General features: G+C 46.8%; 1 protein-coding gene across 11 annotated transcripts in view; it reads right to left on the reverse strand.

The window, feature by feature from the left end:
- PPP6R3 (protein phosphatase 6 regulatory subunit 3) overlaps positions 1–23,446 on the reverse strand; it is a 318,072-nt gene that overhangs the window by 46,557 nt on the left and 248,069 nt on the right. For all 11 annotated transcript variants that reach the window (XM_063944360.1, XM_063944362.1, XM_063944364.1 and 8 more), the window contains 5 exons: positions 16,744–16,798; positions 7,907–8,037; positions 6,422–6,543; positions 5,798–5,951; positions 5,572–5,669 (listed from right to left, as the gene is read on the reverse strand). In XM_063944360.1, the coding sequence (XP_063800430.1) occupies positions 5,572–5,669; positions 5,798–5,951; positions 6,422–6,543; positions 7,907–8,037; positions 16,744–16,798 (560 nt within the window). The remainder of the gene's footprint in view (positions 1–5,571; positions 5,670–5,797; positions 5,952–6,421; positions 6,544–7,906; positions 8,038–16,743; positions 16,799–23,446) is intronic.

Here is a 23,446-nt window from a genome sequence, read left to right on the forward strand (position 1 = left end):
AAGATGGCTCACAACAATAATAACCCGATTTTTTGTAACAATAACTATGTACAAGTAATGCAGACAATCCGCACTTGGGATGGGCGCCCAGCATCCACTACGGACTATGAGAAATAGATTTATCGGTAAGTAAAATCTTATTTTCTCTAACGTCCTAGTGGATGCTGGGGACTCCGTCAGGACCATGGGGATTATACCAAAGCTCCCAAACGGGCGGGAGAGTGCGGATGACTCTGCAGCACCGAATGAGAGAACTCCAGGTCCTCCTCAGCCAGGGTATCAAATTTGTAGAATTTTGCAAACGTGTTTGCCCCTGACCAAGTAGCTGCTCGGCAAAGTTGTAAAGCCGAGACCCCTCGGGCAGCCGCCCAAGATGAGCCCACCTTCCTTGTGGAATGGGCATTTACAGATTTTGGCTGTGGCAGGCCTGCCACAGAATGTGCAAGCTGAATTGTACTACAAATCCAACGAGCAATAGTCTGCTTAGAAGCAGGAGCACCCAGCTTTTTGGGTGCCTACAATATAAACAGCAAGTCAGACTTTCTGACTCCAGCCGTCCTGGAATTATATATATATATATATATATATATATATATATATATATATATATATATATATATATATATATATATATATATATATATATATATATTTTCAGGGCCCTGACAACGTCTAGCAACTTGGAGTCCTCCAAGTCCCTAGTAGCCGCAGGCACCACAATAGGTTGTTTCAGGTGAAACGCTGACACCACCTTAGGAAGAAACTGGGGACGAGTCCGCAGTTCTGCCCTGTCCGAATGGAAAATCAAATATGGGCTTTTGTAAGACAAAGCCGCCAATTTTGACAATCGCCTGGCCGAGGCCAGGGCCAACAGCATGGTCACTTTCCATGTGAGATATTTCAAATCCACAGATTTGAGTGGTTCAAACCAATATGATTTGAGGAATCCCAACACTACGTTGAGATCCCACGGTGCCACTGGAGGCACACAAGGGCTGTATATGCAATACTCCCTTGACAAACGTCTGGACTTCAGGAACTGAAGCCAATTCTTTCTGGAAGAAAATCTATAGGGCCGAAACTTGAACCTTAATGGACCCCAATTTGAGGCTCATAGACACTCCTGTTTGCAGGAAGTGCAGAAATCGACCTAGTTGAAATTTTTTCGTGGGGCCTTCCTGGCCTCACCCACGCAACATATTTTTACCACATGTGGTGATAACGTCGTGCGGTCACCTCCTTCCTGGCTTTGACCAGGGTAGGTATGACCTCTTCCGGAATGCCTTTTCCCTTAGGATCCGGCGTTCAAACCGCCATGCCGTCAAACGCAGTCGCGGTAAGTCTTGGAACAGACAAGGTCCCTGCTGGAGCAGGTCCTTTCTTAAAGGCCGATGCCACGGTTCCTCTTGGAACAGACATGGTACTTGCTGAAAGCAAATCCCTTCTTAGCTCCCGAGGCCATTAGTCCTCTGTGAGCATCTCTTGAAGTTCCGGTTACCAAGTCCCTCTTGGCCAATCCGGAGCCACGAGTATAGTTCTTACTCCTCTATGTCTTATAATTCTCAATACCTTGGTTATGAGAAGCAGAGGAGGGAACACATACACCGACTGTTACACCCACGGTGTTACCAGGACGTCCACAGCTATCGCCTGAAGGTCTCGAGACCTGGCGCAATACCTGTCCCATTTTTTGTTCGGGCGGGACGCCATCATGTCCACCTTTGGTCTTTCCCAACGGTTCACAATCATGCGGAAAACTTCCCGATGAAGTTCCCACTCTCCCGGGTGGAGGTCGTGCCTGCTGAGGAAGTCTGCTTCCCAGTCGTCCACTCCCGGAATGAACACTGCTGACAGTGCTATCACATGATTTTCCGCCTAGCGAAAAATCCTTGCAGTTTTGCCACTGCCCTCCTGCTTCTTGTGCCGCCCTTTCTGTTTACGTGGGCGACTGCCGTGATGTTATCCCACTGGATCAATACCGGCTGACCTTGAAGCAGAGGTCTTGCTAAGCTTAGAGCATTATAAATTTGCTCTTAGCTCCAGTATATTTATGTGGAGAGAATTCTCCAGACTTGATCACACTCCTTGTGTGACTGCTCCCCAGCCTCTCAGGCTGGCCTCCGTGGTCACCAGCATCCAATCCTGAATGCCGAATCTGCGGCCCTCTAGAAGATGAGCACTCTGTAATCACCACAGGAGAGACACCCTTGTCCTTGGATATAGGGTTATCCGCTGATGCATCTGAAGATGCGATCCGGACCATTTGTCCAGCAGATCCCACTGAAGAGTTCTTGCGTGAAATCTGCCGAATGGAAGCGCTTCGTAATAAGCCACCAATTTTACCAGGACTCTTGTGCAATGATGCACTGACACTTTTCCTGGTTTTAGGAGGATCCCGATTAGCTCGGATAACTCCCTGGCTTTCTCCTCTGGGAGAAACACCTTTTCCTGGACTGTGTCCAGAATCATCCCTAGGACCAGCAGACGTGTCGTCGGAACAACTGCGGTTTTGGAATATTTAGAATCCACCCGTGCTGTCGTAGAACTACTTGAGATAGTGCTACTCCGACCTCCAACTGTTCTCTGGACCTTGTTCTTATCAGGAGGTCGTCCATTTTCTTTGAAGACGAATCCTCCTTTCGGTCATTACCTTGGTAAGGACCCGGGGTGCCTTGGACAATCCAACGGCATTGTCTTGAAACTGATAGTGACAGTTCTGTACCACGAACCTGAGGTACCCTTGGTGAGAAAAGGCAAATTTTGGGACATGGAGGTAAGCATCCCTGATGTCCCGGGACACCATATAGTCCCCTTGTTCTTTGCTATCACTGCTCTGAGTGACTCCATCTGGATTTGAACCCTTGCAAGTGTTCAAATTTTTCAGATTTAGAATAGGTCTCACCTAGCCTTCAGTACCACCATATAGTGTGGAGTAATACCCCTTTCCTGGTTGTCGGAGGGGTAATTTTATTATCACCTGCTGGGAATACAGCTTGTGAATTGTTTTCAATACTGCCTCCCTGTCGGAGGGAGACATTGGTACAGCAGACTACAGGAACCTGCGAGGGGGGAAACCTCTCGACATTCCAATCTGTACCCCTTGGATACTACTTGTAGGATCCAGGGGTCCTGTACGGTCCCAGCGTCATACTGAGAACTTGGTAGAAGCGGTGGAGGGCTTCTGTTCCTGGGAATGGGCTGCCTGCTGCAGTCTTCTTCCCTTTCCTCTATCCCTGGGCAGATATGACTCTTATAGGGACGAAAGGACTGAGGCTGAAAAGACGGTGTCTTTTTCTGCAGAGATGTGACTTAGGGTAAAAAACGGTGGATTTTCCAGCAGTTGCCCTGGCCACCAGGTCCCATGGACCGACCCCAAATAACTCCTCCCCTTTATACGGCAATACATCTTTGTGCCGTTTGGAATCTGCATCACCTGACCACTGTCGTGTCCATAAACATCTTCTTGCAGATATGGACATCGCATTTACTCTTGATGCCAGAGTGCAAATATCCCTCTGCGCATCTCGCATATATAGAAATGCATCCTTTAAATGCTCTATAGTCAATAAAATACTGTCCCTGTCAAAGGTATCAATATTTTTAGTCAGGGAATCCGACCAAGCCACCTCAGCTCTGCACATCCAGGCTGAGGCGATTGCTGGTCGCAGTATAACACCAGCATGTGTGTGTATACTTTTTAGGAAATTTTTCAGCCTCCTATCAGCTGGCTCCTTAAGTACGGCCCTATCCGTAGATGGTACCGCCACTTGTTCTGATAAGCGTGTGAGCGCCTTATCCACCCTGAGGGGTGTTTCCCACCGCGCCTTAACTTCTGGCGGGAAAGGGTATACCGCCAATAATTTTCTATCGGGGGAAACCCACGCATCATCACACACTTCATTTAATTTATCTGATTCAGGAAAAACTACAGGTAGTTTTTTCACCTCACACATAATACCCTTTTTTGTGGTACTTGGAGTATCAGAAATATGTAACACCTCCTTCATTGCCCTTAACGTGTGGCCCTAAAAGAAAATACGTTTGTTTCTTCACCGTCGACACTGAAATCAGTGTCCGTGTCTGGGTCTGTGTCGACCGACTGAGGTAAATGGGCATTTTACAGCCCCTGACGGTGTTTGAGACGCCTGGACAGATACTAATTTGTTCGCCGGCCCTCTCATGTCGTCAACCGGCTTGCAGCGTGTTGACATTGTCACGTAATTTCCATAAATAAGCCATCCATTCCGGTGTCGACTCCCTAGAGAGTGACATCACCATTACAGGCAATTTGCTCCGCCTCCTCACCAATATTTTCCTCATACATGTCGACACACACGTACCGACATACAGCACACACATAGGGAATGCTCTGATAGAGGACAGGACCCACTAGCCCTTTGGGGAGACAGAGGGAGAGTTTGCCAGCACACACCAAAACGCTATAATTATCCAGGGACAACCTTTATATAAGTGTTCCTTTTATAGCATTTTAATATATATACATATCGCCAAATCAGTGCCCCCCCTCTCTGTTTTAACCCTGTTTCTGTAGTGCAGTGCAGGGGAGATCATGGGAGCCTTCCCACCAGCCTTTCTGTGAGGGAAAATGGCGCTGTGTGCTGAGGAGAATAGGCCCCGCCCCCTTTTCGGCGGGCTTCTTCTCCGGAGTTTTAGATATCTGGCAGGGGTTAAATACATCCATATAGCCTCAAGGGCTATATGTGATGTATTTTTCGCCATACAGGTATTATACATTGCTGCCCAGGGCGCCCCCCCCCAGCGCCCTGCACCCTCCGTGACCGCTGTGTGAAGTGTGCTGACAACAATGGCGCACAGCTGCAGTGCTGTGCGCTACCTGATGAAGACTGAGAGTCTTCTGCCGCCTGGTTCCGGACCTCTTCATCTTCAGCATCTGCAAGGGGGGTCGGCGGCGCGGCTCCGGGACGAACCCCAGGGCGAGCCCTGTGTTCCGACTCCCTCCGGAGCTATGTCCAGTAGCCTAAGAATCCAATCCATCCTGCACGCAGGTGAGTTGAAAATCTCTCCCCTAAGTCCCTCGATGCAGTGAGCCTGTTGCCAGCAGGACTCACTGAAAATAAAGAACCTAAAAACTTTTTCTAAGCAACTCTTTAAGAGAGCCACCTAGATTGCACCCTTCTCGGCCGGGCACAAAAACCTAACTGAGGCTTGGAGGAGGGTCATAGGGGGAGGAGCCAGTACACACCATGTGATCCTAAAAGCTTGCTTTTGAGCCGCTATTCCCCATGGTCCTGACGGAGTCCCCAGCATCCACTAGGACGTTAGAGAAATGGGTAATTCAGACATTTCTGTCTGGACACTACTCTAATAAAGTAGTTGACGTGTTTGTAGATACAAGCGAGTTTGTATTTTGGTTGAGCTGCTGTTTTCCTAAAAATTTTACCAATTGTCTTTAATCTCCCCCCCCCCCGCATAATAGAGGAAGCGTCTTGTCTTTTTAGTCAATGTTTAAGTTTTATGTGCAATTCCTTAATATAGAAAAAGGGTGCAATTCGTGCAGACAAAAACAAGCTATAACGGCTGCATATTTACTTTCAGTTTGTGCCGATGCATTAACACTCAGTGGATCCATTGGTTCAGTGCTGGTTTCCATTTCAACAGGAGAGTTACTTCTTGCAGTGTCCTTTGCACTGTGGATTAAAAGAATGTCATTATGCCAATCTAGTTGAAAGGTGTTTTAGCATGAAGTAAAAGTAAGTGACCTAAATAATATACTGGAAGCCCTCCTTAAATCCCTCCTTGTTTGATGTATAGTGACCTGATAGAGGATGTGATTTCTGTAAATGACGCCCAGCCAGTTTCTTTTGAGGACAGTGGCTCATCTGTGCTCCACACATCAGATCCCACGGAATCCATGTTGGCTACGTGTGCAGTTTCCATTGGGACATCAAAGCTTGCTGGCCAATTGCTTGCTGAAAAGTAAAGAAGAACTTGATCAAAGGAGAGTAATGGCCATAGTGAACTGGAATCTTTATTCTCTAAATGAAATACTTCAACCAAAGTAAAGGACTCTAAACAACGGATAATTTTTATTGAACCTTGTGTACAGGAAACTGATTCATAAGGTTCAGATCAATGAAAAGTCCCCGCATTTACCACTATAGCTTGAGTACATTAATTATCTACCTATTCTTGATAACAGGATTGGTCAACTCCAGTCTTCAAGTACCACCAACAGGCCATGTTTTGTAGCTTTCTTTAATCATGCACAGGCAAGTTAATGTATTTAGCTGGGTCAGTAATTATCCCACCTGCTGCCACAGTCAGAATTCTCAAAACAACATGTATTGTTGGGAAATGTGGTAAAGGTTGAGAACCACTGCTATCTAGTAGCATCACTAGTCTTTGGAATTGTGTGTTCCAGTATCCATTATATACTTGCCTTCATTGGCGTCCACCTCCATTTTGTCTTCTTGGTTGGCTGTGCTTGATTCGAATAATCCCTGTTTAACAGAGTCCTCCTCCTCAGAATCTGTGCTCTCTTCACTGTCTGTGCTTCCTGAGCTACATGAATAAATTGTTATTTTGAGACTGGAATCATAGGGGAATGAAAATTAAATAATAAACAAATATAAAAAGAGGCAATGTTCAGTTCTTTAAATCTCAAAAAGATTATTGGGTGTGAACAAAAATGCCTCTGAATGAAACTCCTAATGAACGGTGAATGCCATCTTCAAGACCACATGATCGGGCCCTTGCCACAACACATACAAAAGACGGCTACATTTAGTTTCAGTTTTGTCTTCCGAGACTAACGCTTTGAATTGAACTAGATCCGCAAACCAATCACTTATCTCAGTTTCTGGTTACACTGATGCCTTCAAGGAAACAAATATTGATACCCAAAATAGATTTGTGTCATGCTCCATCAGAGGTCTCGGCTTCACTCACTAACGCCAACTGTGCTGTTCCCTGCAGTCCGCTTAGGCTGCACAGCATCCTGTTCAACTTTTCCTTGCAGCAGACATCTTACTCTCTCTATACAGGAGAGGCTGCTCGGCTCTGTGAGGGATTTATCATCAGTGTGGTCAGGCAAATGCTCTAAATTCAAAAACACCTCCGATACTTATTCCTCACTGTGTCAGAGTATTAGGCTTACTTCCCTATTCTGCAGCATTAATACTGGTTTTTGCCAAATAATTCTACTTGAGTCCTGAGCATGCGTCCTGCCTGTTCCTTGGGTAACTTTGCTGTAGATTCTGGCACTTGACTTTTGGCTCTAATTAGCGATTCTCCTGGATGCTCCAGACCTATCTGGTTGTGACCTGTGGCTATTCTGACCTCTCTCCTTCGCTCATTCTGGTTACCAGCCTGTCACTGTAGATGCCCATTCAGAGGGGCGCAACCTGCGTACCACAGCAAAGTCCTAATCCCCTTATTTGGGTGCCTGGTGAAGACCATCAATGCATTAAATACATCACCTGTTTTGGGCAGCGCCAGAACCTAGTTGGCAGTAATGAATCCTTTTATCCTTGATTGTGACAGATGATACTACGTCTATCTGTAGCGAACAAGATACTACTGGATTGCCGACTAGGCCAAATCTCTAAGACCTACAGAGTTTGTTAGATAGGTGTGCTCTCCTTCCAGCAAAATCCTGAAGTATCACTTACAGCTACACGTCTAACAGACATAGCGGCCTATTTACCAAGACTAGGATGGAGATAAAAATGCCAGCCAATAGGCTCCTAACTGCCATACTACAGACTGTTTAAAAAAATGACAGTTAGGAGCTGGTTGGTTGGGACTTTATCTCCATCCAAGGCTTAGTAAATAGACCCCTTAGTCACACAACTGACCATGAATGCAATTCTGAAATGCACTAGAATGATCAACCAGATTCCCAATGACAAAGTATTCTACATACCTGGATCTTCTTTGCGTATCCTGTGTGAAGGCAAGATTTTTCTCCTCCCAAATATCTTCCTCGTCTGACCCACCATCATCAAACTGCTGTATCCTTTCCTTACAGCATGCTTCAAACAAAGCTATATTTGCCTATAAAGTAATCAAAACCCAATAAAAGGCCATTTAAAAAAAACCAGGGAAAGCGGTTGTTCCTTTTAATGTAAAAAAGGCATTTACGTCTTACAGCTGTGGTCGTACTGTAGATGGGGTGCTCAACACTCGCTCCCTTCCAACTGTTGTGGCACTAATCATCACAGTATGAGTGTGGACAATGCATTGACACAACCAATTATATTACCAAGATTCAAAAAAATTGAGTGAATGTGTGTAGAATTTTGAGGGGAATTTTGGAATAAGGCTGTAACATAACAAAATGTGAAAAAAGTGAAGCGCTGTGAATACTTTTCAGATGCACTGTATGTGAGAATGCAGTTTTAATTAGATAGCATTTGGGGTATCATTGAATTCACAGGCAAGTAGCATAAACTAATGTATGCCAGGACCTTTCAAATCGGCCTGCAAAATTTGATCCCCCCCCCCCCCTCCCCAAATCTCCAGTATGAAGAGGATAATGAAGATATCACATTTTAACAAGACTGCATAAAAGCACTGTTGTAGGACATTTTTTCTAAGATGCTACTAGAAAGGCTGCTTGCAGAGCCCAGCATTGATTACAATTAGAGCAGTTTAAAATAAAACGGGAAGATATACTAAAGCAGAGGTTCTCAAAAACACAGTCTCAAGACACCCCAACAGTAGTATGCTTGGCCATAGAGGACTTAAAAAGCATCTCAATCAACTTGATTTAAGCACCTGTGCTGAGCCATGAATATACCTAAAACCTGGACAGTCGGGGTGCCTCAAGAAACTCGAGAACCTCTGTACTAAAGCATTAAACTAATCTTGAGCCAAAAAAGGCCTCCTTGGATGGAAATTCTTTGAACATACTATAAGAACTTTGACATTCCATCCCTGTCCATATATTTACCTTGTCTAGAACAGTTCTAACAAAGTAAGATTGCAGAATAGCATAGGTAATCCATCTACAATGGTTTGCATACGTTTTCCCAAAAAAGTTCAGCAGCAAGTAAACCCCCAGAATAACCAACACTGTTAGAACTTGAAAGCATAAAAAAAATAAGATTTTACTTACCGATAAATCTATTTCTCGTAGTCCGTAGTGGATGCTGGGGACTCCGTCAGGACCATGGGGATTAGCGGCTCCGCAGGAGACAGGGCACAAAACTAAAGCTTTAGGATCAGGTGGTGTGTACTGGCTCCTCCCCCTATGACCCTCCTCCAAGCCTCAGTTAGGATACTGTGCCCGGACGAGCGTACACAATAAGGAAGGATATTGAATCCCGGGTAAGACTCATACCAGCCACACCAATCACACCGTATAACTTGTGATCTAAACCCAGTTATCAGTATGACAAACGTAGGAGCCTCTGAACAGACGGCTCACAACAATAACAACCCGATTTTTTTGTAACAATAACTATGTACAAGTATTGCAGACAATCCGCACTTGGGATGGGCGCCCAGCATCCACTACGGACTACGAGAAATAGATTTATCGGTAAGTAAAATCTTATTTTCTCTGACGTCCTAAGTGGATGCTGGGGACTCCGTCAGGACCATGGGGATTGTACCAAAGCTCCCAAACGGGCGGGAGAGTGCGGATGACTCTGCAGCACCGAGTGAGAGAACTCCAGGTCCTCCTCAGCCAGGGTGTGCCCCTGACCAAGTAGCAGCTCGGCAAAGTTGTAAAGCCGAGACCCCTCGGGCAGTCGCCCAAGATGAGCCCACCTTCCTTGTGGAATGGGCATTTATATATTTTGGCTGTGGCAGTCCTGCCACAGAATGTGCAAGCTGAATTGTACTACACATTCAACTAGCAATCGTCTGCTTAGAAGCAAGAGCACCCAGTTTTTTGGGTGCATACAGGATAACAGCAAGTCAGTTTTCCTGACTCCAGCCGTCCTGGAATCTATATTTTCAGGGCCCTGACAACATCTAGCAACTTGGAGTCCTCCAAGTCTCTAGTAGCCGCAGGTACCACAATAAGCTGGTTCAGATGAAACGCTGACACCACCTTAGGGAGAAACTGGGGACGAATCCGCAGCTCTGCCCTGTCCGAATGGACAATCAGATATGGGCTTTTGTGAGACAAAGCCGCCAATTCTGACACTCGCCTGGCCGAGGCCAGGGCCAACATCATGGTCACTTTCCATGTGAGATATTTCAAATCCACAGATTTGAGCGGTTTAAACCAACGTGATTTGAGGAATCCCAGGACTACGTTGAGATCCCACAGTGCCACCGGAGGCACAAAAGGGGGTTGTATATGCAGTACTCCCTTGTCAAATTTCTGGACTTCAGGAACTGAAGCCAATTCTTTCTGGAAGAAAATCGACAGGGCCGAAATTTGAACCTTAATGGACCCCAATTTGAGGCCCATAGACACTCCTGTTTGCAGGAAATGCAGGAATCGACCGAGTTGAAATTTCTTCGTGGGGCCTTCCTGGCCTCACACCACGCAACATATTTTCGCCACATGTGGTGATAATGTTGTGCGGTCACCTCCTTCCTGGCTTTGACCAGGGTAGGAATGACCTCTTCCGGAATGCCTTTTTCCCTTAGGATCCGGCGTTCAACCGCCCTGCCGTCAAACGCAGCCGCGGTAAGTCTTGGAACAGACATGGTACTTGCTGAAGCAAGTCCCTTCTTATCGGCAGAGGCCCCGAGTCCTCTGTGAGCATCTCTTGAAGTTCCGGGTACCAAGTCCTTCTTGGCCCATCCGGAGCCACGAGTATAGTTCTTACTCCTCTACGTCTTATAATTCTCAGTACCTTTGGTATGAGAAGCAGAGGAGGGAACACATACACCGACTGGTACACCCATGGTGTTACCAGAACGTCCACAGCTATTGCCTGAGGGTCTCTTGACCTGGCGCAATACCTGTCCAGTTTTTTGTTCAGGCGGGACGCCATCATGTCCACCTTTGGTCTTTCCCAACGGTGCACAATCATGTGGAAAAAAACTTCTCGATGAAGTTCCCACTCTCCCGGGTGGAGGTCGTGCTGAGGAAGTCTGCTTCCCAGTTGTCCACTCCCGGAATGAAAAACTGCTGACAGTGCTATCACATGATTTTCCGCCAAGCGAAGAATCCTTGCAGTTTCTGCCATTGTCCTCCTGCTTCTTGTGCCGCCCTGTCTGTTTACGTGGGCGACTGCCGTGATGTTGTCCCACTGGATCAATACCGGCTGACCTTGAAGCAGAGGTCTTGCTAAGCTTAGAGCATTGTAAATTGCTCTTAGCTCCAGTATATTTATGCGGAGAGAAGTCCCCAGACTTGATCACACTCCCTGGAAAAAATTTTTCCCCCTGTGTGACAGCTCCCCAGCCTTTCAAGCTGGAATCCGTTGTCACCAGGACCCAGTCCTGAATGCATAACTGTGGCCCTTTAGTAGATGAGCACTCTGCAGCCACCACAGAAGAGACACCCTTGTCCTTGGAGACAGGGTTATCCGCTGATGCATCTGAAGATGCGATCCGGACCATTTGTCCAGCAGATCCCACTGAAAAGTTCTTGCGTGAAATCTGCCGAATGGAATCGCTTCGTAAGCCGCCACCATTTTTCCCAGGACCCTTGTGCAATGATGCACTGACACTTTTCCTGGTTTTTTGGAGGTTCCTGACTAGCTCGGATAACTCCCTGGCTTTCTCCTCCGGGAGAAACACCTTTTTCTGGACTGTGTCCAGAATCATCCCTAGGGACAGCAGACGTGTCGTCGGAGACAGCTGCGATTTTGGAATATTTAGAATCCACCCGTGCTGTCGTAGAACTACTTGAGATAGTGCTACTCAGACCTCCAACTGTTCTCTGGACCTTGCCCTTATCAGGAGATCGTCCAAGTAAGGGATAATTAAGACGCCTTTTCTTTGAAGAAGAATCATCATTTCGGCCATTACCTTGGTAAAGACCCGGGGTGCCGTGGACAATCCAAACGGCAGCGTCTGAAACTGATAGTGACAGTTTTGTACCACGAACCTGAGGTACCCTTTGTGAGAAGGGCAAATTTGGACATGGAGGTAAGCATCCTTGATGTCCAGGGACACCATATAGTCCCCTTCTTCCTGGTTCGCTATCACTGCTCTGAGTGACTCCATTTAGAATAGGTCTCACCTAGCCGTCTGGCTTCAGTACCACAATATAGTGTGGAATAATACCCCTTTACTTGTTGTAGGAGGGGTACTTTGATTATCACCTGCTGGGAATACAGCTTGTGAATTGTTTCCAATACTGCCTCCCTGTCGGAGGTAGACGTTGGTAAAGCAAACTTCAGGAACCTGCGAGGGGGAGACGTCTCGAATTTCCAATCTGTACCCCTGGGATACTACTTGTAGGATCCAGGGGTCCACTTGCGAGTGAGCCCACTGCGTGCTGAAACTCTTGAGACGACTTCCCACCGCACCTGTTTGTACGGCCCCAGCGTCATGCTGAGGACTTGGCAGAAGCGGTGGAAGGCTTCTGTTCCTGGGAATGGGCTGCCTGCTGCAGTCTTCTTCCCTTACCTCTATCCCTGGGCAGATATTATGGGGACGAAAGGACTGAGGCTGAAAAGACTATGTCTTTTTCTGCTGAGATGTGACTTGGGGTAAAAAAGGTGGATTTTCTAGCTGTTGCCGTGGCCACCAGGTCCGATGGACCGACCCCAAATAACTCTTCCCCTTTATACGGCAATACTTCCATGTGCCGTTTGGAATCTGCATCACCTGACCACTGTCGTGTCCATAAACATCGTCTGGCAGATATGGACATCGCACTTACTCTTGATGCCAGAGTTTCACATATATAGAAATGCATCTTTTAAATGCTCTATAGTCAATAAAATACTGTCCCTGTCAAGGGTATCAATATTTCCAGTCAGGGAATCCGACCAAGCCACCCCAGCGCTGCCCATCCAGGCTGAGGCGATCGCTGGTCGCAGTATAACACCAGTATGTGTGTATATACTTTTTAGGATATTTTCCAACCTCCTATCAGTTGGCTCCTTGAGGGCGTCCGTATCTGGAGACGGTAACGCCACTTGTTTTTATAAGCGTGTGAGCGCCTTATCCACCCTAAGGTGTGTTTCCCAACGCGCCATAACTTCTGGCGGGAAAGGGTATACCGCCAATAATTTTCTATCGGGGGAAACCCACGCATCATCACACACTTCATTTAATTTATCTGATTCAGGAAAAACCACATGTAGTTTTTTCACACTCCACATAATACCCTTTTTTTGTGGTACTTGTAGTATCAGAAATATGTAACATCTCCTTCATTGCCCTTAACAAGTAACGTGTGGCCCTAAAGGAAAATACGTTTGTTTCTTCACCGTCGACACTGGAGTCAGTGTCCGTGTCGACCGACTGAGGTAAAAGGACGTTTTAACGCCCCTGACGGTGTTTTAGACGCCTGGACAGGTACTAATTGGTTTGCCGGCCGTCTCATGTCGTCAACCGACCTTGCAGCGTGTTGACATTATCACGTAATTCCTTAAATAAGCCATCCATTCCGGTGTCGACTCCCTAGAGAGTGACATCACCATTACCGGCAATTGCTCCGCCTCCTCACCAACATCGTCCTCATACATGTCGACACACAAGTACCGACACACAGCACACACACAGGGAATGCTCTGATAGAGGACAGGACCCCACTAGCCCTTTGGGGAGACAGAGGGAGAGTTTGCCAGCACACACCAAAAACGCTATATTATACAGGGACAACCTTTATATAAGTGTTTTTCCCTTATAGCATTTTAATATATATATACATATCGCCAAATCAGTGCCCCCCCTCTCTGTTTTAACCCTGTTTCTGTAGTGCAGTGCAGGGGAGAGCCTGGGAGCCTTCCCACCAGCATTTCTGTGAGGGAAAATGGCGCTGTGTGCTGAGAATAGGCCCCGCCCCCTTTTCGGCGGGCTTCTTCTCCCGTTTTTCTGAGACCTGGCAGGGGTTAAATACATCCATATAGCCTCCAGGGGTTATATGTGATGTATTTTTAGCCAGAATAAGGTATTATACATTGCTGCCCAGGGCGCCCCCAGCAACGCCCTGCACCCTCCGTGACCGTTGGTGTGAAGTGTGTGACAACAATGGCGCACAGCTGCAGTGCTGTGCGCTACCTTCATGAAGACTGAAAAGCCTTCTGCCGCCGGTTTCTGGACCTTCAATCTTCAGCATCTGCAAGGGGGGTCGGCGGCGCGGCTCCGGGACGAACCCCAGGGTGAGACCTGTGTTCCGACTCCCTCTGGAGCTAATGGTGTCCAGTAGCCTAAGAAGCCAATCCATCCTGCACGCAGGTGAGTTGAACTTCTCTCCCCTAAGTCCCTCGATGCAGTGAGCCTGTTGCCAGCAGGACTCACTGAAAATAAGAAACCTAAAAACTTTTTCTAAGCAGCTCCTGAAGAGAGCCACCTAGATTGCACCCTGCTCGGACGGGCACAAAAACCTAACTGAGGCTTGGAGGAGGGTCATAGGGGGAGGAGCCAGTACACACCACCTGATCCTAAAGCTTTAGGTTTTGTGCCCTGTCTCCTGCGGAGCCGCTAATCCCCATGGTCCTGACGGAGTCCCCAGCATCCACTTAGGACGTCAGAGAAATAAAAGGGGTTGGGAGGGGGCCCCAAGCGTTGACCCTTTCACGTATTTCTTTCAAGTTCAGTTAGTTAACAGCTGCTGTTAGTCAGGAACCATACAAGTTCTAAATGCATGGAACAGTACTTTTATACCTGGGCTCACTTCAACCAGGGTGATCAAGCTGGTTTGTTCCTCCAAAGCATTTCAAACTGGGTCCTTTATCAAAGTGTCTGACCTACATCACCTGGTATTCCCAGGTGGTCTTCCATCCAAGTACTAACAAGTATCTGCACTCTTCTCATCCGCCTACTCTACTACCTCTCCCCTTGACAATATACCCTCACAAATTAGTAAAGCTCTGTCTGCTGTGCTTATCCAAACCTTAACTAAAATCTGTAATCTCTCTGTCTACTGATATCTTTCCTTCTCTGTACAAGCATGCAGTGATTACTCCCATTCTGAAATCACAAGATACTGACCCTAACTCTCTCTCAAACTACCGTCCCATCTCTCTGCTCCCATGCCCCTCCAAGCTACTTGAGAGACTTGCCTACACTCTCCTCACACACTTTAACTCACACAGCTTACTGGACCCACTTCAGTCAGGATTTCGTGCCCAACACGCCACAGAGACAGCACTGACTAAGGTAGTGAATGATTTGGTCACTGCTAAATCTAAAGGCCATTACTCACTACTTATCCTCCTTGATCCTCTCTGCTGCTTTTGACCACTCTCCTCAATGCAAATACTACAATCCCTAGGTCTTCAGGACACAGCCCTTTTTTGGTTCTAATCCTACTTATCTAATCGCTCCTTCAGTGCTCGTTTCTGATTCCACCTCATCTTAGTTACCTCTCTCAGTTTAATCGTTCCTTGAAAACTCACCTCTTCAGACAAGCCTATCAAGTTCCAGACCCACGCATATAAACCTTCAGTGCTTCCCTATCTAATTGGTTGTGTCTGTTACCTTCGTGATCAGGACCTGGAAGGGACATAACGAGGGCAGGAGAGAACTTCTGCCTTTCCAGCACCTAAATGTTTTCTCCGTTCGTTTGAGGTTATTTTTTTTTCTATGCACCATTGGACGCTCACCACGCTTCGTGCTCTGTCTCCTTCTGCATTGCTCGCCACAGGTTGCTACTCCAAAAATAGTTTGTGACATGTACCCAGGGGCTTATGGGAAAGGTCCTCTCCACGAAGGGAAACTACACGCTACCCTATCTAATTACATCCCCTCTGTACACTACACAACCTCACACATCTGGTCTTTCTTTACTCTCACACCCTCCTGACCCTTGGCCAACAGTTGCTGGGTGATCATATCATACAACCCATTAAAAACCTAGCAATCTGGTGGACCATTATACAATAGGTATTATCTATCCTTGTGTATCAATGCATATTTCCCTATTGATTGTAAGCTTGTGAGCAGGGCCTTCCTAACTCTATGTCTGTTTTTAACCAGTTTTGTTCTAATTGTAAAGCGCAACGGAATAAGCTGCGCTATAAAACTGTTAATAAGTAAATAACCAGGCCCAACACTGCTTAGCTTCCAAGATCAGATGAGATTGGGCATGTCCAATGTGGTGAGGCTGTCTCACCATGAGAAGGGACCCAGTCCAAAACGCGATGGCTGAGATGCAAACCAGCTGCTACCTCAGGTGGACCTTAAGAGGAGATGCACCAGAAGGATGAGGAGGAGATCTCCACCTTTCTGACCTTGATGATGTGAAAGGAGGTGTACAAGCAACTGATTTTAAAATAAACCTGTCAAGGCTTGAACACACCTGGTTGAGGCGAGCCCAGGAATAAAAGTTCTGTTCCATGCATGTAAAATTCATATGGTTCACGACTAACAGCCATGGCCAACGCGTGATATAATATCATGTATTTTCTAGTTACATACAACGATCCTGATTTAGATTTTTTTTTCTTCTCTTTCTAAAATTAGGTTACAAGAGGTCCGATGACAAAAAATAAATATCTTAGATAGACCAACCAAACGAAAACCCTATACACCCAGGAGCATTAACGCAGCAGATCTCAAACAATAGTCAATGGCAATGTAGGATCATGGGGGACTTTATTAAAATGTAACCCAAGCATGTAAAGAGCAAAGTATTTACAGTAGAATTTGCAGTTCTGGTAAGGTTATACTTACGCTCTCATTTGCATTGAGAGAGAAGTTAATGTCTGAGACACGGTCAAACGACACACTGTGGAAGGATAAAAGAATTGTATATAGTAAAGACAGTGAATAAGCACATATTAAAAACAAAAGCTGGGAAGTTTACTGAAGAACGTTTTATACCAACATTATACTTCATAATCTACAAATGGAGCAGTATTTATTTAGTTAGAATAGTGCACAGTTTTTCAGAGTGCAAGTGAACACACATAGGTATAGCTGACACCTTGCAAGACCGAGACATTCCTCCGAATACAGATCACCAGAATCCCCATGTTGGAAATTATTAATTCGCTGAGTCAGGCTGTATTTTGCCGATCCCCCATCAAATCGGAGCACACTGATCATCCGTTCTGGTAGTCATCAGGGAACAGGCCCATATAGATGTATGACCCGCATTAGGTTGGTGCCATGCCTTTGGAGAGGACAACTAGTAGCTTAATCTTACCATACAGGAGGTTGGTACATGTGCAGTGTCAAATCATGCTAAGTGCACCACTAAAGGCTTCTTCATTTGTAGACTTTTTTCACAACCAAAGAACACAGAAAAGCATGCAGGCTCACCAAAGTCAGTTTAAAAAATAGAAGCTGAGAAATAACTTTGTGCGCAAAGAAGCAGCCTGTCAGCTAAACACTCCTTAAAGGTATCCTCCACCAATAGTGCAATAAAAGCATAAAATGGAGGGATTACTTAACCAGTGCTCCTTAGTAGATTCAGTATCCAGTTAATGTCAAGTATTTGTCTCCGTTTTAGGAAACTTCCTAAAATGGAGACAAAAACTTGGAACTAACTGGATAGTGAATCTACTAAGGAGCACTGGTTAAGTAATCCCTCCATTTTGTGTTTTTATCAAAGTCAGTTTAATGCCAAGTTAAAAAAAAAAAAAAAAAAAAAAAAAACCACCCAAGAGATTAAGATCTTACCTGTAAAATTCTTTTCTTCCAATGCACAGGGAACACAGGAATAACATTGGTTATAGGCTGGTGAGCTGGAGTCTGGGCACCAAACAGTTAAGCTTTCTTTCCCAGCAGCCTAGGCTCCCTCTCCTCGATACCCTGCCCCCAGCCACAGACATTCAGCTAAATTAACAAGCCCAAGGCAAGGAGCAAGAGGAAGGAGAAGACCGGCACACTGCTTTTCAAAAACACACAGTGAATGGGAAAATTAACCAGCAACACCACAAAACTCCCACCAGCCAGGTGAGTCAAGGTGGGCACCCCGTGTTCCCTATGGATTCGAAGAAAAGGATTTAATAACAAAAATATTTTCTTTATCAGCCATAGGGAACATAGAAACGTCCCAAAGCTATCCCCCAAGGGGGTGGATACTCCTGAGCTGCGCAAGATCCAACCGCCCAAAGGTCGCATCCACGGAGGTAAAGTAGTCAAAAGAATAGAACCTGATGAATGTATGGGCAGAGGACCAAAGCTCAGCCATGCTGTACTGCCAAACTGAGCCATCTGGCCAAAGTCTGCTTAGTAGCCGGCCAGCCCCATTTGTGTCACACAGGACAGAGAATCCATTCTACGGAAAGCTCGTCTACAGAGAGACTCCGATACTTGGAAAGAAGGGACCACAATCTCCTGGTTGATGTGATTTAGGCTGCTTCCCTAAGTAAGTTTCCAGATTTCACATCTAATTACAGCCCAGTCCAAATGAAAAAGAAAAAAGGTGAGCAACAGGGCAAGGCGCTCTACAGATTGATACGATGGTGAGGAACACTCTTTCCCACTTAAGTATACTGTGCCCAAAGGCTCAAAGGGAAATGACGGAGAGCCTGAAGTACCAAAGTAGTTCGAATGAGCCATCAGGGGAACAAATGGAGGACACCCTGTAAAAAAAAGTCCATACATGAAGCATCATCACAATCTGCCGGTGGAATAGGACAGAAAATAAGAATTTACTTACCGATAATTCTATTTCTCATAGTCCGTAGTGGATGCTGGGAACTCCGTAAGGACCATGGGAATAGCGGCTCCGCAGGAGACTGGGCACAAAAAGTAAAAGCTTTAGACTAGCTGGTGTGCACTGGCTCCTCCCCCTATGACCCTCCTCCAAGCCTCAGTTAAGATACTGTGCCCGGACGAGCGTACATAATAAGGAAGGATCTTGAATCCCGGGTAAGACTCATACCAGCCACACCAATCACACCGTACAACTCGTGATCTGAACCCAGTTAACAGTATGATAACCGTAGGAGCCTCTGAAAAGATGGCTTCCAACAATAAACAACCCGATTTGTTTTGTAACAATAACTATACACAAGTATTGCAGACAATCCGCACTTGGGATGGGCGCCCAGCATCCACTACGGACTATGAGAAATAGAATTATCGGTAAGTAAATTCTTATTTTCTCTGACGTCCTAGTGGATGCTGGGAACTCCGTAAGGACCATGGGGATTATACCAAAGCTCCCAAACGGGCGGGAGAGTGCGGATGACTCTGCAGCACCGAATGAGAGAACTCCAGGTCCTCCTCAGCCAGGGTATCAAATTTGTAGAATTTAGCAAACGTGTTTGCCCCTGACCAAGTAGCTGCTCGGCAAAGTTGTAAAGCCGAGACCCCTCGGGCAGCCGCCCAAGATGAGCCCACCTTCCTTGTGGAATGGGCTTTTACAGATTTTGGCTGTGGCAGGCCTGCCACAGAATGTGCAAGTTGAATTGTACTACAAATCCAACGAGCAATCGTCTGCTTAGAAGCAGGAGCACCCAGCTTGTTGGGTGCATACAGTATAAACAGCGAGTCAGATTTTCTGACTCCAGCCGTCCTGGAAACATATATTTTCAGGGCCCTGACTACGTCCAGCAACTTGGAGTCCTCCAAGTCCCTAGTAGCCACAGGTACCACAATAGGTTGATTCATGTGAAACGCTGAAACCACCTTAGGGAGAAATTGAGGACGAGTCCTCAATTCCGCCCTATCCGAATGAAATATCAGGTAAGGGCTTTTATAGGATAAAGCCGCCAATTCTGATACGCGCCTGGCTGAAGCCAGGGCCAACAACATTACCACTTTCCATGTGAGATATTTCAAATCCACTGTGGCAAGTGGTTCAAACCAATGTGATTTTAGGAACCCTAAAACTACATTGAGATCCCAAGGTGCCACTGGAGGCACAAAACGAGGCTGTATATGCAGTACCCCTTTGACAAACGTCTGAACTTCAGGCACTGAAGCCAGTTCTTTCTGGAAGAAGATCGACAGGGCCGAAATTTGAACCTTAATGGATCCTAATTTTAGGCCCATAGACAATCCTGCTTGCAGGAAATGTAGGAAACGACCCAGTTGAAATTCCTCCGTAGGGGCCTTCTTGGCCTCACACCACGCAACATATTTTCGCCAAATGCGATGATAATGTTTTGCAGTTACATCCTTCCTGGCCTTGATCAGGGTAGGGATGACTTCATCTGGAATGCCTTTTTCCTTCAGGATCCGGCGTTCAACCGCCATGCCGTCAAACGCAGCCGCGGTAAGTCTTGGAACAGACAAGGTCCCTGCTGGAGCAGGTCCTTCCTTAGAGGTAGAGGCCACGGGTCCTCCGTGAGCATCTCTTGCAGCTCCGGGTACCAAGTTCTTCTTGGCAAATCCGGAGCCACGAGTATCGTTCTTACTCCTCTCCTTCTTATGATTCTCAGTACTTTTGGTATGAGAGGAAGAGGAGGGAACACATATACCGACTGGAACACCCACAGAGTTACCAGAGCGTCCACCGCTATTGCCTGAGGGTCCCTTGACCTGGCGCAATATCTGTCCAGTTTCTTGTTGAGACGGGACGCCATCATGTCCACCTTTGGTTTTTCCCAACGGTTTACAATCACTTGGAAGACTTCTGGATGAAGTCCCCACTCCCCCGGGTGGAGGTCGTGTCTGCTGAGGAAGTCTGCTTCCCAGTTGTCCACTCCCGGAATGAACACTGCTGACAGTGCTATCACATGATTTTCCGCCCAGCGGAGAATCCTTGCAGCTTCTGCCATTGCCCTCCTGCTTCTTGTGCCGCCCTGTCTGTTTACGTGGGCGACCGCCGTGATGTTGTCCGACTGGATCAATACCGGTTGACCCTGAAGCAGAGGCCTTGCTTGACTTAGGGCATTGTAAATGGCCCTTAGCTCTAGGATATTTATGGGAAGAGACGTTTCCATGCTTGACCACAAGCCCTGGAAATTTCTTCCCTGTGTGACTGCTCCCCAGCCTCTCAGGCTGGCATCCATGGTTACCAGCATCCAATCCTGAATGCCGAATCTGCGGCCCTCTAGAAGATGAGCCTTCTGTAACCACCACAGGAGAGATACCCTTGTCCTTGGAGATAGGGTTATCCGCTGATGCATCTGAAGATGCGATCCGGACCATTTGTCCAGCAGATCCCACTGAAAAGTTCTTGCATGGAATCTTCCGAATGGAATCGCTTCGTAAGAAGCCACCATTTTTCCCAGGACTCTCGTGCACTGATGCACTGACACTTGTCCTGGTTTTAGGAGGTTCCTGACTAGCTCGGATAACTCCCTGGCCCTCTCCTCCGGGAGAAACACCTTTTTCTGGACTGTGTCCAGAATCATCCCCAGGAACAGTAGACGTGTTGTTGGAATCAGCTGTGATTTTGGGATATTTAGAATCCACCCGTGCTGACGTAGCACTACCTGAGATAGTGCTACTCCGACCTCTAACTGTTCCCTGGACCTTGCCCTTATCAGGAGATCGTCCAAGTAAGGGATAATTAATACGCCTTTTCTTCGAAGAAGAATCATAATTTCGGCCATTACCTTGGTAAAGACCCGTGGTGCCGTGGACAATCCAAACGGCAGCGTCTGAAACTGATAATGACAGTTTTGAATCACAAACCTGAGGTACCCTTGGTGAGAAGGGTAGATTGGGACATGGAGATAAGCATCCTTGATGTCTAGAGATACCATATAGTCCCCTTCTTCCAGGTTCGCTATCACTGCTCTGAGTGACTCCATCTTGAATTTGAACCTTTTTATGTAAGTGTTCAAAGATTTTAGATTTACAATTGGTCTCACCGAGCCGTCCGGCTTCGGTACCACAAACAGCGTGGAATAATACCCCTTTTCCTGTTGTAGGAGGGGTACCTTGATTATCACGTGCTGGGAATACAGCTTGTGAATAGCTTCCAATACTGCCTCCCTGTCGGAGGGAGACGTTGGTAGAGCAGACTTCAGGAACCGGCGAGGGGGAGACGTCTCGAATTCCAATTTGTACCCCTGTGATACTACCTGCAGGATCCAGGGGTCCACTTGCGAGTGAGCCCACTGCGCGCTGAAATTCTTGAGACGGCCCCCCACCGTGCCCGAGTCTGCTTGCAGAGCCCCAGCGTCATGCTGAGGACTTGGCAGAAGCGGGGGAGGGCTTCTGCTCTTGGGAAGAGACTGCATGGTGCAGTCTTTTTCCCCTTCCTCTGCCCCGGGGCAGGAACGAGCGGCCTTTTTCCCTCTTGCCCTTATAGGGACGAAAGGACTGGGTTTGAAAAGACGGTGTCTTTTTCTGCTGAGAGGTGACCTGGGGTAAAAAGGTGGATTTTCCAGCCGTTGCCGTGGCCACCAGGTCCGATAGACCGACCCCAAATAACTCCTCCCCTTTATACGGCAATACTTCCATATGTCGTTTGGAATCCGCATCACCTGACCACTGTCGCGTCCATAACGTTCTTCTGGCAGAAATGGACATCGCACTTACTCTAGATGCCAGGGTGCAAATATCCATCTGTGCATCTCGCATATATAGTAATGCATCCTTTAAATGCTCTATAGTTAATAATATACTGTCCCTATCCAGGGTATCAATATTTTCAGTCAGGGAATCCGACCAAGCCACTCCAGCGCTGCACATCCAGGCTGAGGCGATCGCTGGTCGCAGTATAACACCGGTATGTGTGTATATACCTTTTAAGATATTTTCCAGCCTTCTATCAGCTGGTTCCTTGAGAGCGGCCGTATCAGGAGACGGTAACGCCACTTGTTTTGATAAGCGTGTGAGCGCCTTATCTACCCTAGGGGGTGTTTCCCAACGTGCCCTAACCTCTGGCGGGAAAGGGTATAGTGCCAATAATTTATTAGAAATCAGCAGTTTTTTATCGGGGGAAACCCACGCTTTATCACACACCTCATTTAATTCATCTGACTCAGGAAAAACCACTGGTAGTTTTTTCACACCCCACATAATACCCTTTTTTGTGGTACTTGTAGTGTCAGAAATGTTCAATGCCTCCTTCATTGCCGTGATCATGTAACGTGTGGCCCTACTGGACATTACGTTTGTCTCGTCACCGTCGACACTGGATTCAGTATCCATGTCAGGGTCTGTGTCGACCATCTGAGGTAACGGGCGTTTTAGCGCCCCTGACGGTGTCTGAGACGCCTGAACAGGCACTAATTGATTTGTCGGCTGTCTCATGTCGTCAACAGTTTTTTGCAAAGTGCTGACATGGTCACGTAATTCTTTAATTACTACCATCCAGTCAGGTGTCGACTCCCTAGGGGGTGACATCACTAACACAGGCAATTGCTCTGCTTCCACATCATTTTCCTCCTCATACATGTCGACACAATCGTACCGACACCCAGCACACACACAGGGAATGCTCTGATAGAGGACAGGACCCAACTAGCCCTTTGGGGTGACAGAGGGAGAGTTTGCCAGCACACACCAGAGCGCTATATAT

This window comes from Pseudophryne corroboree, chromosome 11, assembly GCF_028390025.1.
Source record: "Pseudophryne corroboree isolate aPseCor3 chromosome 11, aPseCor3.hap2, whole genome shotgun sequence".
Classification (NCBI taxonomy): domain Eukaryota; kingdom Metazoa; phylum Chordata; class Amphibia; order Anura; family Myobatrachidae; genus Pseudophryne; species Pseudophryne corroboree.